General features: G+C 38.9%; 2 protein-coding genes across 8 annotated transcripts in view; one reads left to right on the forward strand and one right to left on the reverse strand.

Moving 5' to 3' along the window:
• Window positions 1–12,378, forward strand: part of MGAT4D (MGAT4 family member D) — a 58,144-nt gene that overhangs the window by 4,261 nt on the left and 41,505 nt on the right. The window lies entirely within an intron of this gene.
• Window positions 376–11,585, reverse strand: ELMOD2 (ELMO domain containing 2). Of its 6 annotated transcripts, none has more exons than XM_083834936.1 (9): window positions 11,207–11,575; window positions 10,973–11,117; window positions 10,479–10,507; window positions 9,392–9,486; window positions 8,488–8,617; window positions 7,418–7,551; window positions 6,743–6,811; window positions 5,462–5,595; window positions 376–1,454 (listed from the first exon to the last, which is right to left on the reverse strand). In XM_083834936.1, coding segments are annotated over exons 2-9 (738 nt in total). In that variant the 5' UTR covers window positions 11,207–11,575; the 3' UTR covers window positions 376–1,452. The 6 variants fall into 6 exon arrangements, with proteins under 6 accessions (XP_083691062.1, XP_083691058.1, XP_083691057.1 ...); XM_083834932.1 differs by lacking the exon at window positions 376–1,454 and adding an exon at window positions 4,024–5,060 and having other exon boundaries at window positions 11,249–11,585; XM_083834931.1 differs by lacking the exon at window positions 376–1,454 and adding an exon at window positions 4,024–5,060 and having other exon boundaries at window positions 11,207–11,584.

Genomic DNA, 12,378 nt, shown 5'->3' on the forward strand with positions numbered 1-12,378 from the left:
ACATGTTTCCAGTTTCTTTCTTCTGGTGTTTGACTTTTAAATGCCTATCTTGGATTCTGATTTTGAAACTAGAAAATGTGAGGCAACAAGCATTTGTTCTTGCTGTTGTTTTTTGCCAGTTCAGCTTCCACACACATAAATGTTCCACTGCATACCACTTCTACAACTTGTGATACAAGGCTACTAGGAAAGACAGAAATGCAAACCCAGTAGAAGAACCTTAGAGAACTCTAAAATGAGTTCTCAGAACTGAGGAGGGAATTAGAAGAGCATGATGAAGCCTTCCCTCATATTGCAATATGTGCTGAGAGCATGGCTAACTGTAAACTGCTAGTTTTCTAACAACTCTAATAAGCCATAACATGCAAGCGTTGATAATGTTATACAATAACTCATTCTTTATTTGCTACCATTGTAAACATCTTTCCATTACACAGACATCACCGTTTACGTTATTGCTTTTATATTGCGGTAAACAGAAATTCCAATTAGTATACAGCTATCTAAGCACAGTGTGATAAGAAGAAACTGCCCACAAGCAGTCTTGTCATCTTCCTCTTCCCCCCCCACCCCGCAAAAGACAACATATAGACTGGCACAAGAAACATCAGTCCAAAGACTGATCACCTTTCTACTACAGCAACACAAAACAGGTATGACCAAAAAAAATTTACTAGCCATATTTTCAATAATACTGACTACTGAACTCCCACATAACTAAATACAAATGTTTCCATTACAATAATTCCTAAGACAAGGTTAACCAATGGGATTTTTGTTTTCCATCCTACTTTAAAAACATTTTTTCCTCAAAGAGTGAAAATCCAAAACTATGTGAGGTGCTTAAATTGGCCCCTTTTCTTTAGACAAAATGTCATATTTTTACAGTATCAAATGACAGAAGCACAACCAGTTTAAAAATATTCTTGTTTCCTCCTAAGTAGTGTCGTCTTCAAATCATGCCTTCCAATTAAGTTGGTTATTTAAGAAGCAACATGCTTGTTTATTGAAAGACTATATTCTATTGTTATTTATAATAAGTTTCTACTTATCTTCAGATTAATTTATTCATGGAGTGGCATCACATTTCAAACATATGCTGGAACAACAGGAAGGGAGGTAGTCTCTTAAACAGTTGTTACAGGAACAAAAAAAATAGAGAACTGCCTTGTCTTCAGTTTTAATTTTTTCTAAAATATTACTGTTGCATATAAACAATGTAGTGAATGCTTTGACGATGCAGCATGTTAAAGTAACAATACTTACAAGTTCTAATAAGTAAAACACGACAGTTAATAAATAACAGCAAGAGAATTTAACAAGGTTTTAATTTACAAGAGCCTTAGAATAAACTACAAGCAGTAAGTTCTGATGTTGAACAAATTGATCCTATCAACTTGCAGAAAGGTGGCCTACCTCCGTTTTGAATCTTCCATAACCTTAGGATTGTCATTCTGTAAGAGAGTTAGTACAAAATACCACTGACAAGTAAAATACTGTTCTAAACACTCTCTTTCCCTTCCCTAAATGCAGCTTCACCTTCCCCCCTCCCCTCCCATATTCTAGTTACCACCATAATACAATTACCTTACCACTGGTGCAAAACAGGGAGACCTGGTACTATTCTACATAGAGTGACTTAAACAGAAGGACTGGGGTATTTGATCACAAAAACTACATGCAAATTCTAACCGTTTACTGGGGAAGTGTAGTGGAGCCTAACAAATACTCATCTTAAACGATTACTACGCACAAGCTAATACATTCCCATATATCTTGCTCATTTTATGATAGTTAGGTTTACTTTTGTTTCCCTTCATATGCTGATGGAGTTTAATCCCAGGTCACTTTTTGATTTAAAAAATAAAAAGCTAATGAAGATACATTTCATGTAGGGCTCAATCTGTGTTCTACACTAAGATGTCTTAGCTGTGTGACAGGAAACCTAAAACTTGATGCTCAAAAAGCCTCAGCAGTAGTTACGTGGCAGTCTCCTTATGACCAAGGAGCTGAATGCAAGTTTCAAGGCTGGAAAGACTAGTGTGGAGATTGTTAGCAACCATTGGGGGGGGGGGGGGGGGGGAAAGCTTGCAGACTCCACAGGAGAGGGTTGGTTTTTTTCTGGAGATGGCTCAACTGTTTTTTTTTAATTGCTAGCAAGTGGTAGAGGGAAGTAAATGTGATTCTGGAATTCCCTTCCTGCTGCTGCTAGACATCTTGAGGTCACTTCCGAAATTCAAAAGATTAGTCTCATGTTGCTTGCAAAGGAGATTTACAAGCAATATCAAAATTATTAAAGATAAACACAAAGGAAGCTGGGACTAGGAAGTAGTAAATAACTAACTTTCTAGCTGCTGAGAAAGAGTTTCCTTTCCACTCCCTTCCTTAGTCAGCTGTTAGGCATGTTCAGTTTCTGCAGGGGGTCAGAGAAACAGAGCTGCAACACAGTATCTGAATCCCAGATTGCTCTCCCCAGCATCTCAGCTCTTCCATTGGTAAGAATTACAGAACTCCAAGTTTGCAGGAACAGCAAAAGAACCAGGCTTCTTGTGGACAGTTCTGTTATTTGAGAATCACAGAGTGGTTTGGGTTGGAAGGGACTGTATAAACCACCCAGTTCCAACCCTCTGCCATGGGCAGGGGCATCTCCCACTGGACCAGGTTGCCCAAAGTCCCATCCAGCCTGACCTTGAACACTTAGAAGGATGGGACATCAACAGCTTCACTGGGCAACCTGTTCCAGTGCCTCACCACCCTCTGAAGAATTTCCTAATATCTAATCTCAGTCCGGCCTCTTCTAGTTGAAAGTTGTTACCCCTTCTCCTATCACTACACTCCTGGACAAAGGGTCCCTCCCCAGCTTTCCTGTAAGCCCCCCTTTAGGTACTGGAAGGTTGCTGTAAGGTGTCCCCAGATCCTCCTTCTCTTCTCCAGGCTGAACAAACCCAGCTCCCTCAGTCTGTCTTCAAAGGAGAAATGTTCCAGTCCCTTGATCATCCTTGTGGAAATCTATCTGCTTTAAAGCCAAAGCATAACCATAAATATACCCTACAAGCATCTTCACATTATCTTTTTTTTTTTTAGTAGAATAGTGTCAGTCCAACATAGATGAGATGAACCTCTCTCCACCCTGTGTGTGGTAAACTCAAAAACTGTTTGTTACTATACCTAAGGCATCATAAGAAGTAAACAGAGCTGCACTACCTCCTGCATATACTATATATATATATATATAGTATACAGTGACCAGGTGCTTTCCCACAAATAAAGAGATCACCAGCATTTAAGGGACCAAGAGTAATTGGGTGCACGCAGTGCAAGAAGTCACTATTTATACAAGACAGAATTACCGAGGTGGGAAGGCACCTCTGGAGACCACGTGGTCCAACCCCTGCTCAAAGCAGGGTCACCTAGAGCAGGCTGAGCAGGACCTTGTCCAGTTGGGCTTTTAATCTCTCCAGGGAGGCGTAATATTTCATATTATATTAAGAAATGTATTATTTATTTAGTGTAACATCACTCATTACAAAAAAGGGGTTCATCCCTTTCCTCTCCTGTTCAGTATTTGTATTCTTCAGGACCCTCTTCATGATTAGTCACTGACTGTAAGTTAACTAATTTACCTGAGATGATTTAAAAATAAAAGATGGACCATGAAAGCTTGTATTAGCATACAGGTTTTGTGCCAGTGTGCTATTTATATACTGAAAGAGTTTTTCCCAAATAACTTGAGCTTCTAAGGCTATGATCTGGTTACAGAATCAAAATAAAACACTGATTGAAAAAAGCAGAAGGCACTTATTTAATAGTAGGTTTTGGAAAATGAAGTGATGGTTGTACCAAATCTGTTTAAAGCTGCTTTAAGCAATAATTAGACAAAATATAAATATGAAGTCCTATTGACTAGATTGTCTGAGGATGCCATGATTAAGGAATGTGTCACAGTTGCACTTATCCATGCAAAATGCATTTTTATTAGAGGCTAGTATTAATTTTCAAGAAATAGGGGCTGCATCTGCAATATTTATTTTTTTTGTTAAATGAGTCAACTCAACTCTTGTACTTCCCAATGGGAATTTCTCATTAGCTGCTAAAAGAAAGGGCTGACAACAAAGTCAAGCAGTCTGAGCAGCTGAAGTCAGATCAGAAAGAACGGAAAACTTTTATAGCGGCAGTATTTTTAGAAAGAGTAGCTTTACTCTGAGGATCAGATCCTCACACCGTTGAATTGTGCTTCTTTTTTGTTGTTTGTTTGTTTGCAAATTAAGCTTTTTCCAAGCATAGCAACTTGCTGGTACAAATCCACAGACAAAAAACTTCCTTAGCCAGAAGTAATTTGTAGTAAGTACATCAGTATGTTGATGGATTAAGCCTCTTTCCAAAATTGTGACTAATACATCCCCTTCATCAACCTCTTCATTGTGGAAATTTAACATTGACAAGTGGACTACTGACTACGCATCCAGAATGAGAACACAAAAAGCTTAAAAGCAGGGACATTTCAACTAAAAAAAGTTTTAAAAGACAATTAACAGATAAACTTATTAATGAAATGCACTATGCAGAATAAATATCTGCTTTGTGTTCCTGCACCAAGAAGTATAAAAAAACGATAACAAGCGATCCAGGGATCTTCAGACTTCTGGGTTAAAAAACAAACAAAACAACAAAAATAAACACAATAACCATGTCCTTTGGAGAGTAGCATATAAAGAGCTGTAAACAGAGGTTGATTGTCCGAGCTTTCTTAACTGAACTTAGATTATTTTTTTATGTAAAAAAGTTCTATTGTTATACAGTTTTTGGTGAAACTTACAAAACTTTCAGCCAAATGAGTAATTCCATTGTTGATGCAGAACCTGATACATTGCAGAGGAGTTAAGGTTTCTTTTTATCTCCCAAGGTTAATATCGCATCATAATCCAGTAGAAGACCCTTAATTTTTTCATGGAATTTTTCTCTGTACTGGTTGAAGTGCATAATACTTTCTGGTTCTTCTTCAAACCAGAACTTGTCAAACTCATAAACCAGATAACCTAGAAAGAAAATAAAATACAGACCTACAAAAATGAGCTCCACAATTTTGTGCCTTGAGCTAGTTAAACCTACAATGATCCTTTAGACTTTGTCCAATTCGCTAAAATAGGAAGTGTTTTATCCTGGTCAGCAGCAACCTTTTGCACAGTATAATAATGAATAAAAGAAAAATCTGCAAGTACTGTATTTTCAGACTGCAGATACAGAAATTCACCTAAATTTATTCCTGAAATGTACATTTCTGTATCACAGTGGTTAAATATTGGTTACATTTCAAATATCTGGTCCTGAAGGTAACCAGCTTGCTGGGGCTAAAGAGAAAAAAGTGGAGATGCACTCCAAAAATAAATCAACCAACCAAATAACACTCTATGTTGTAGGCCTACCCCCAGTAATCTGTACTAGAAAATCTACAGATACTTACAGTAAAATTGATGGAAATGTTCCATTTGTGGCAATCCAGAGACCACGTTGTACAGATGAGACTTTAAATCACCACTCTTAAGTAAGCTGTATGCCATTTCGGTCAGATTAATTCCAACAATTGCGTAAGAGTATCTGCAACAGCGATCATAGTTCATGTTTTCACCTTATGGATTGAAGGACTTAAAAGCTTCCCAGAAACAGTTGGCATTAGGATAACTGTAAGAATCAATTTTTCCTATAGTACTTGTTAACAAGCCAACTCTGGCCTACAGACCCCTTTTTCAGTTCCCTGGTGCAGCTAACCATGTGAAAGTTAGTTATTAAAAAAAACTCTAACTTCCTATACAATAGTATGGTAAATGCCTCCATTAAGCAATGACGAGATGGGAAGGGTAATCAATATTGACCTCATTGCTCAATTGAAATCATTGCATCTTCTGGAATATCAAAAATAGGACATCAAAAAAACTATTTAAGTATCAATAGAATGGTCATCTCAACTTATTTCTTCATATCAAAAATCTGTTTTTCTGCTGCACAGTTAGAAAGCATCACACCACAGATTCTTAAAGGACTATTAAGTGTTTAAAAAAAGATGAATTTATTTCAATGATATATGTATTTAATTGATGGAAGTATCTTGGGTATCTTATTCATGATCTAGTTGCATAAGATAATATTCTTTAGAGTTGAAGTCAAGGAAGTTTCCTATTGTTGGTAGGTGATTGAGCTAACTGGGGACTAGATGGATCAGATGACACATACAGATTTACTGTCTCTCTTTTGTATCTGACTTTTTTTAAAATATCTTTTCCTGTAAAATCAGCGAAGCATTTTAATACACAGTGTTCAAAGATGATGTTTTGCTCGTTTCAGCATTTTACTTCTACTTGTATTTACTTATTACAGAAGTCTAGAAAAAATATTAGATTAAGAGGTAATCTATATCATCCCTACACAGGATCAATAAGAAAGTGAAAAATACGTATTCACTTCAAAATCTATTAAAAATACAGCTATGATGTTAGGTGTTTATTGTGTTAACCAGAGTCAATATTTTGCAACATTTTTGTCCCAACAAGTCTGTTCGGAAAAAAATTACAAAGTTAGCAACCTGAAAATGATTAGTTCCGTTTCTCAAGCCTTTCTACCTTTTTTTTTTTTTCCACCCTTAACTGGAAGAAACACGAATATTTTCCTCTTTATTTTCAGAAACAGTACTTGACAATTCTCATGTGCTCTTCTGCAGAACAAGTGAAAAAGAGTCATAATGACTTACCCTAGCTTAGGGTGATTTGAACGAGAGAGGATCTGACGAGCTTCATTGGTGTAATGCTTACTAAAATACCTGTCAGTGTGAAACAAGACCTTTCATTATTTTTAAGTTCATATAAAAAAAAATTGTGTCCATATCAAAACATGTAGCTATAAACTAGAGCTGAACACTACTCTGTACTAAAAAGGTCACAACATGAAAACAAAGGAAAAGTATTTTAAAAAAAAATATTTTATACTCAGCTTCAGCCAATGCAGTAGAAAAAAATAAAATCTGAACATCAAACAGGAAGTTCACTTAAGTCTACAAATTAGCTTAGCAGAGGTATGCAAACGTGTTTATTTTTCATTGCAGTAATAAATTCAGAAATTTTAAAAGCTTTCAACAAGTTACTCTCCAAGTCATAGCCTATCAAACAGATCATATGGTGACAAAAAATAAGGTGTCTGGGGCAACTTTATTTCTCCCCTCACCTCTTGTCTCTACCCAACTACACACTTACAGAAGTGTAGCTGCTAGAAACACTTGACTTATTAACAAATCCTGTTTTTCACTGCACATATGCCACCATTTCTATTTGCTTTTATTCAGTCTTTATTAAAAATATCATTAACTAATGAGAATTCATAGATACTGAACATTAGTTATAGCAGAACCGCCATAGTTCTTTTCACTTACACCAGATTCACTAATCCCAGCAGGCCCATCCCTCTGAAGTCTGTTTTGGGGTCATCACCTTGGAAGCCGATGTCACACCACTGCTTGGTGATTCTGGCCTTCAGATTTTCATGAGGCATCAGCAAATTCCAAAGCTGCACAAATATGCTACCATGTCATGCATAGCTGCTGAAGTATTCTAAGTCACATAATTCAGAGTACTTGTTGCTGCACACTAGAAACCATTCACCACGGAATAGGATACAGCCTGCACGCTGTTTTCTGTCAGTGGCAATCTGGAGTCATGCTACAATAGCTTAGTCAAGAGGTTATGAAAATGATTACATTTAGCATTAAAAGTGATAATTTCCATTTGTAGGCAAAGCCACTATATTGACACTATAGAAGCCAAGACTTGTTTCATTTCAGAAAACAATTGATGCATCGTATTCCAATAGGACAGCTGTAAACTGAAATACAAATTCACGACAAATGTTTACTTGCCCATCATGCTGTTGTCCATAGGGATTTGACACCTACGGACAACAATGCAATGTGGGGGTTTGTATGGCAAGTTGGAGGAGTTATGAAATGCCAAGAAAATAACATGCTAATATATTTGCAAAGCAGAAGTTATTTTAAATAGACTCGAGCAAAATTACGTTTGCTATTATTTATACTGATAATTGAATACTGACAGATTGAAACTATCCTCTTTGACATTGACTGGGATGAGTGTGTTTTTTTAAGTAGTTATTAATTGAGAAATTTACAGAAGTCTGCACAAGGTTAAATATCTTTTTAGTTAAAACCCTTCAGTGACCTGTTATAAAAAATATTTTGCTGACTGTTAGGTCTGATTTTACATAACATAATCCCAGTACAGGCAACACTAGTTTACTAATTGGTTTCGCTTTGACATTTTATTTTAATCAGCCACTTCTGTAATGACTTGGCGGTTCACAAGTAGAAAAGAGCTTTAACTAGGGCATCTGTTAATAATACTACTGATAAATGAAGTTCTTTGCAACTATTGGACCTGACAGTGGGGAATGGGGAACAGCTTTTGTATTTAAAAGATATGCTTTTACCTCAATTAACTGTTCCTCATGTTCTTCGTTATCTGAATCATACGGGACCTTCCTCAGATTTTCCACATTCAAGTAAAGTTTTTTGTAACCTGTTATCTGCAGTAAGGATATATGCAGATTTGTCTTAAACCTGAAATAATAACAAATAACAGAAGGTATTGAGGCTTCGTTAGCTATAATTTCTTGCTTGAATAAGTTAAGTTCTATCAGGTAAACACAATATAATCGTTAGAATTAGGAAGTGCTTTATGATTACATCTTAAACTTCACCATATTGGTTAAGCATACTGCCATAGGGATCTTACTTCTACTTCTGATTTTAGAGCTGCGCAGTCAGGCCCTATTCACTTAAATATATGGAGGAACATACCCTCGCTAAAATCTGTGGTGACACAGAAAAACTCCATGTGTCATTCTGACTACTGTACCCACAAACATCTGCCCACAAACTTTTTGTAAGCCTCAAAACCAAACTTTGTCAGAAATTTTATACCTTCAAAGTGTTTCACTGAACTAAAATTTTGATGATTCATAGTTTTTCCTCTCAATCGCTCATAATTACTTCTGCAGAGAAATGCAAACTTTAATCTGCCATCACTATACTCTCTCAAATATAACTAAACAACTACATAGTTCATGTCTCAACTTCTGTGATACTTCTTAAAAGCAAGGAATAACAAAAGTGACCTGTGAGATACAGAGGCAGTTATCTCAAATCCATTGCAATTTAAACTTTGCAATGCATTTCCTAGAACTGAAGAGGACGTAGCCAGACCTTATTTTCTAGCTTCATTCTAAAGACTTGAATTGCTCAAATATTGTATCTTACTGAACAAGAGCAAAAACATGCCAAGAAGTGAGAATTATCTCCCTTGGAGAACCTTTGTTAGAGTTCCAAACATACCTGATATCCTTATGTTCAATTTTCTTTTCTTTCATTACATCTCTGACACACTTCTCCACTTCAGCTTCATCAACGTGTAGAGCATTTCTTAAAACCTAAGAAGTTAACAAAGTACAAGTCCTCATGATGAATGCAGAAACCTGTTGCCTACTTTACTCTTGCTATTTCTCATTCTCTGGATGCCTGCCCCATGTATATTCTTTCAATAAATTAACTGTTCTCCTTTTTATAGCTTTTTTAATGCTTATAAGAATTATGCTCAAATCACTTATTAAAAATCTGCGTAATTAGATAAGTGCATAATTTGTAACTATGTCAACTGTAAATTTTTTTCTGCAAAAGATCCACTTTAAAAAAAAAAAAGCTTAAGTTAGGTTCTTGTTTGCTTTCAAATGCTGAATTGAAAGATGTTCTTCCTAACCTAATTGAAACAAATGCATACTGTGCTCTACTGTAACAAAAATACTTGTGGCAGTTACTAATTCTCTCTAAAAATCACACTGCAGTGACTAGCTAGAAAAGGAAGAATGCTCAGTCACCTCACGACCTAGAATGGAAAAGTTCCGTTCAAGACGCACAGATTTGAGGGCTTAAAGCGTTAATTACAACGTCTAACTGCTACGGAACAATCAGCAGGAGTTTGTTAGTTAGAAGTCTACCTGCAAACATGCGTTACATTTTTTTTCCCCCAATGAATTGAGATGCTACTGTATATACTCCATATAATTGCTTTATCTGTATCATTTACCTGTATTGCATTTCTGGTTTCTACAAAGCCAGCAAAGGAGACAGCTGTGACAGGGAGAACTGACTCTCTCCAAGAACAGAAACTCAGTACGATGACTTGTCTGAGTCACTGCTACAGAGCAGGTAATCTTTCAGAGGAAAAAAAGTGAACAAATGTTTGAAGTGATATAGGGTTATTCTTGAAAAACCCTGACTAATCCTAGCATGCAGAGCCCAAGATGTTGTTCTTTTCTTTCTGTCTCTTATTCCTCTGATTTTTCCTTCCCTCAATAAGCACATGTTCTTTTCAGGCACCTGCCTCTGAAATAGTTTACAATACAGCTGAATCTTTATCTTTTACCTTGTTCTTTGATGATCCCAGTGAATGTTCTGCAATAACAATAATTTAAAGAAAATTAAAAACAAAGTCCAATGGAAGTGGTTTTTTTTTAAATAATTGCAAATGGGTGTTCTTGTAGGTATCATAAAATGCTGAGTAACTTTTTGATTACATGTATCAAATACTTAACCCATATCAAGCAACTGAAAGGCTTAATTTACGTAGATTTTCGATCATCCTTGAGTTCAATGCCGAAAACAGGCTTATTATTCAAAACAGCGGTCAGCAAGATTTACTAAAAAAGAAAAGGTGTCAAGACAGAAATATCTCCGCACATTTTTCCATTCCTCGAAACGCCTTCTTGTTTATGACTGAGGAATAAGGAAGCAAAGCAAGTTTCATTTTTTTTTTTTTTTTTTAGAAAAAGGGCTACTTTTATATGAGAAAAGCTGCATTATGAGAGTTTTAAGGTCACGGCCGTGCAGCCCCCGGGCTCGGCGGGCGCCCCCCGTTACCGATGCCGAGCGTCCTCCGCGCCCCCTCCTTCTGGCCGTGCAGGACTCGCTGCAGCTCGCACTTGCCGGTGAGCAGCCTCACGACCCACTTCAGCCAGAACCGCACGCAGCTGCTGTACAGGAACCCCCACAGCTGCAACAACATCTGCGTGGAGAAAGCTCCGCGTTACCCGCCGGGGCCGCCCGCTGCCCGCCGCCCCCCTCTCCCCGCCGGCCCCCGGCCGCTGCGCCCACCGTGCAGCCGCCCGCCGGAAGCCGCCCGCCGCCTTCCCTGACCTGGAAGTGATGGCGGGGGACGACGGAAGCGGCTGTTGGCCGTGCCCTTGCCGTTACCGGCAGCGTCCCTGCCGTTACCGGCCGGGCACATGCCGCCACCGGCCGGGTGCCTGTTGGCAGCGGCCCGGCCGGGGTCGTGAGGCGAGGCGAGGCGAGCTCCCACAGTGCAAGGCAGGGCGCTGGGGTGGGCTGCTGGTACCCTCAGCCCGTGCCTGGTCACAGAATCACAGAACCACTAAGGTTGGAAATAGACCTCCAAGATCATCGGTTCCAGCCACCTACCCCCAGTATCACCCACTAAGCCATGTCCCTAAGCACCATATCCAACCTGTCTTTGAACACCCCCAGGGGCGGTGACGCCACCACCTCCCTGGGCAACCCGTTCCAACACCTGACTGCTCTCTGAGGAGAAATGTCTCCTCATTTCCAACCTAGTGTCGCTTGGGGCCACTTGTGTGTGTCTGAGGACAAAGTGAGCAGTGTGCTTGTCCCTCCGGTTAGGGTTATGTTATGAAATGTAATTGGGAAGGAGGCGTTGTGGGCTTAGGCGAGGTGCCTGTGAGGAGGGTGCTGGCCACGGATCCTGCTCTGCTGCTGTTGCACATAAGTGCAGCCCAAGTGTTTCAGTTAGTCCCGGTAGGCACCTCCTTTGTATGATAATTAGTGATTATTTTAGACACGTTTGGCTCAAGCAGTTCTGTGGAGGGCAGCAGGTAGAATTCCTTTTCCTCTGCGCTGCATGCAGAGTTTGAGGGGCGAGAAGGGAGCTGGCAGGCTTGCTGGGCCATGGGCAGGTACCTCTCTGAAGGGAGGAAATGGAAGTACCTTTCACACAGCATGAAAGGCCTGGTGACCTGCATCCCACGGGATTTCGGAGGGTGGGCCAAATACATCTGGCGTTTTCCCATTCAGATCTGTGCGCTCACAGGGGTGAGGAGCTTCACTTGAGAGAGTTGCTGGTTTGAGAAATTCAGGCGTTTGACCTCAGATCCGATTCCTGCTCCTGAAAACTGTGGGGACAGGTGGTGTGTGTTAACAGGCAGCATGCGCTCCATCACTCTTTCCAGTGTGGCTTCATAAATGAGCAATCTGAGTCATAAAACATTGGTGTGCTACAGGATAAAAATAAA

Source organism: Anser anser (assembly GCF_964211835.1).
Source record: "Anser anser genome assembly, chromosome: 4".
Lineage (NCBI taxonomy): Eukaryota > Metazoa > Chordata > Aves > Anseriformes > Anatidae > Anser > Anser anser.

Bases quoted from the DNA above. Each gene is read 5' to 3' on its own strand.
- ELMOD2 (XM_083834932.1), bottom strand. From the start codon at position 11,117: ATGTTGTTGCAGCTGTGGGGGTTCCTGTACAGCAGCTGCGTGCGGTTC. The intron at 10,508-10,972 runs GTAACGGGGGGC...TTGTTATTGCAG, and splicing joins GCGGAGGACGCTCGGCATCG to AACATTCACTGGGATCATCA. The intron at 7,552-8,487 runs GTAAAAGCATAT...ATATTTGTGCAG, and splicing joins ATGAGGAACAGTTAATTGAG to CTTTGGAATTTGCTGATGCC.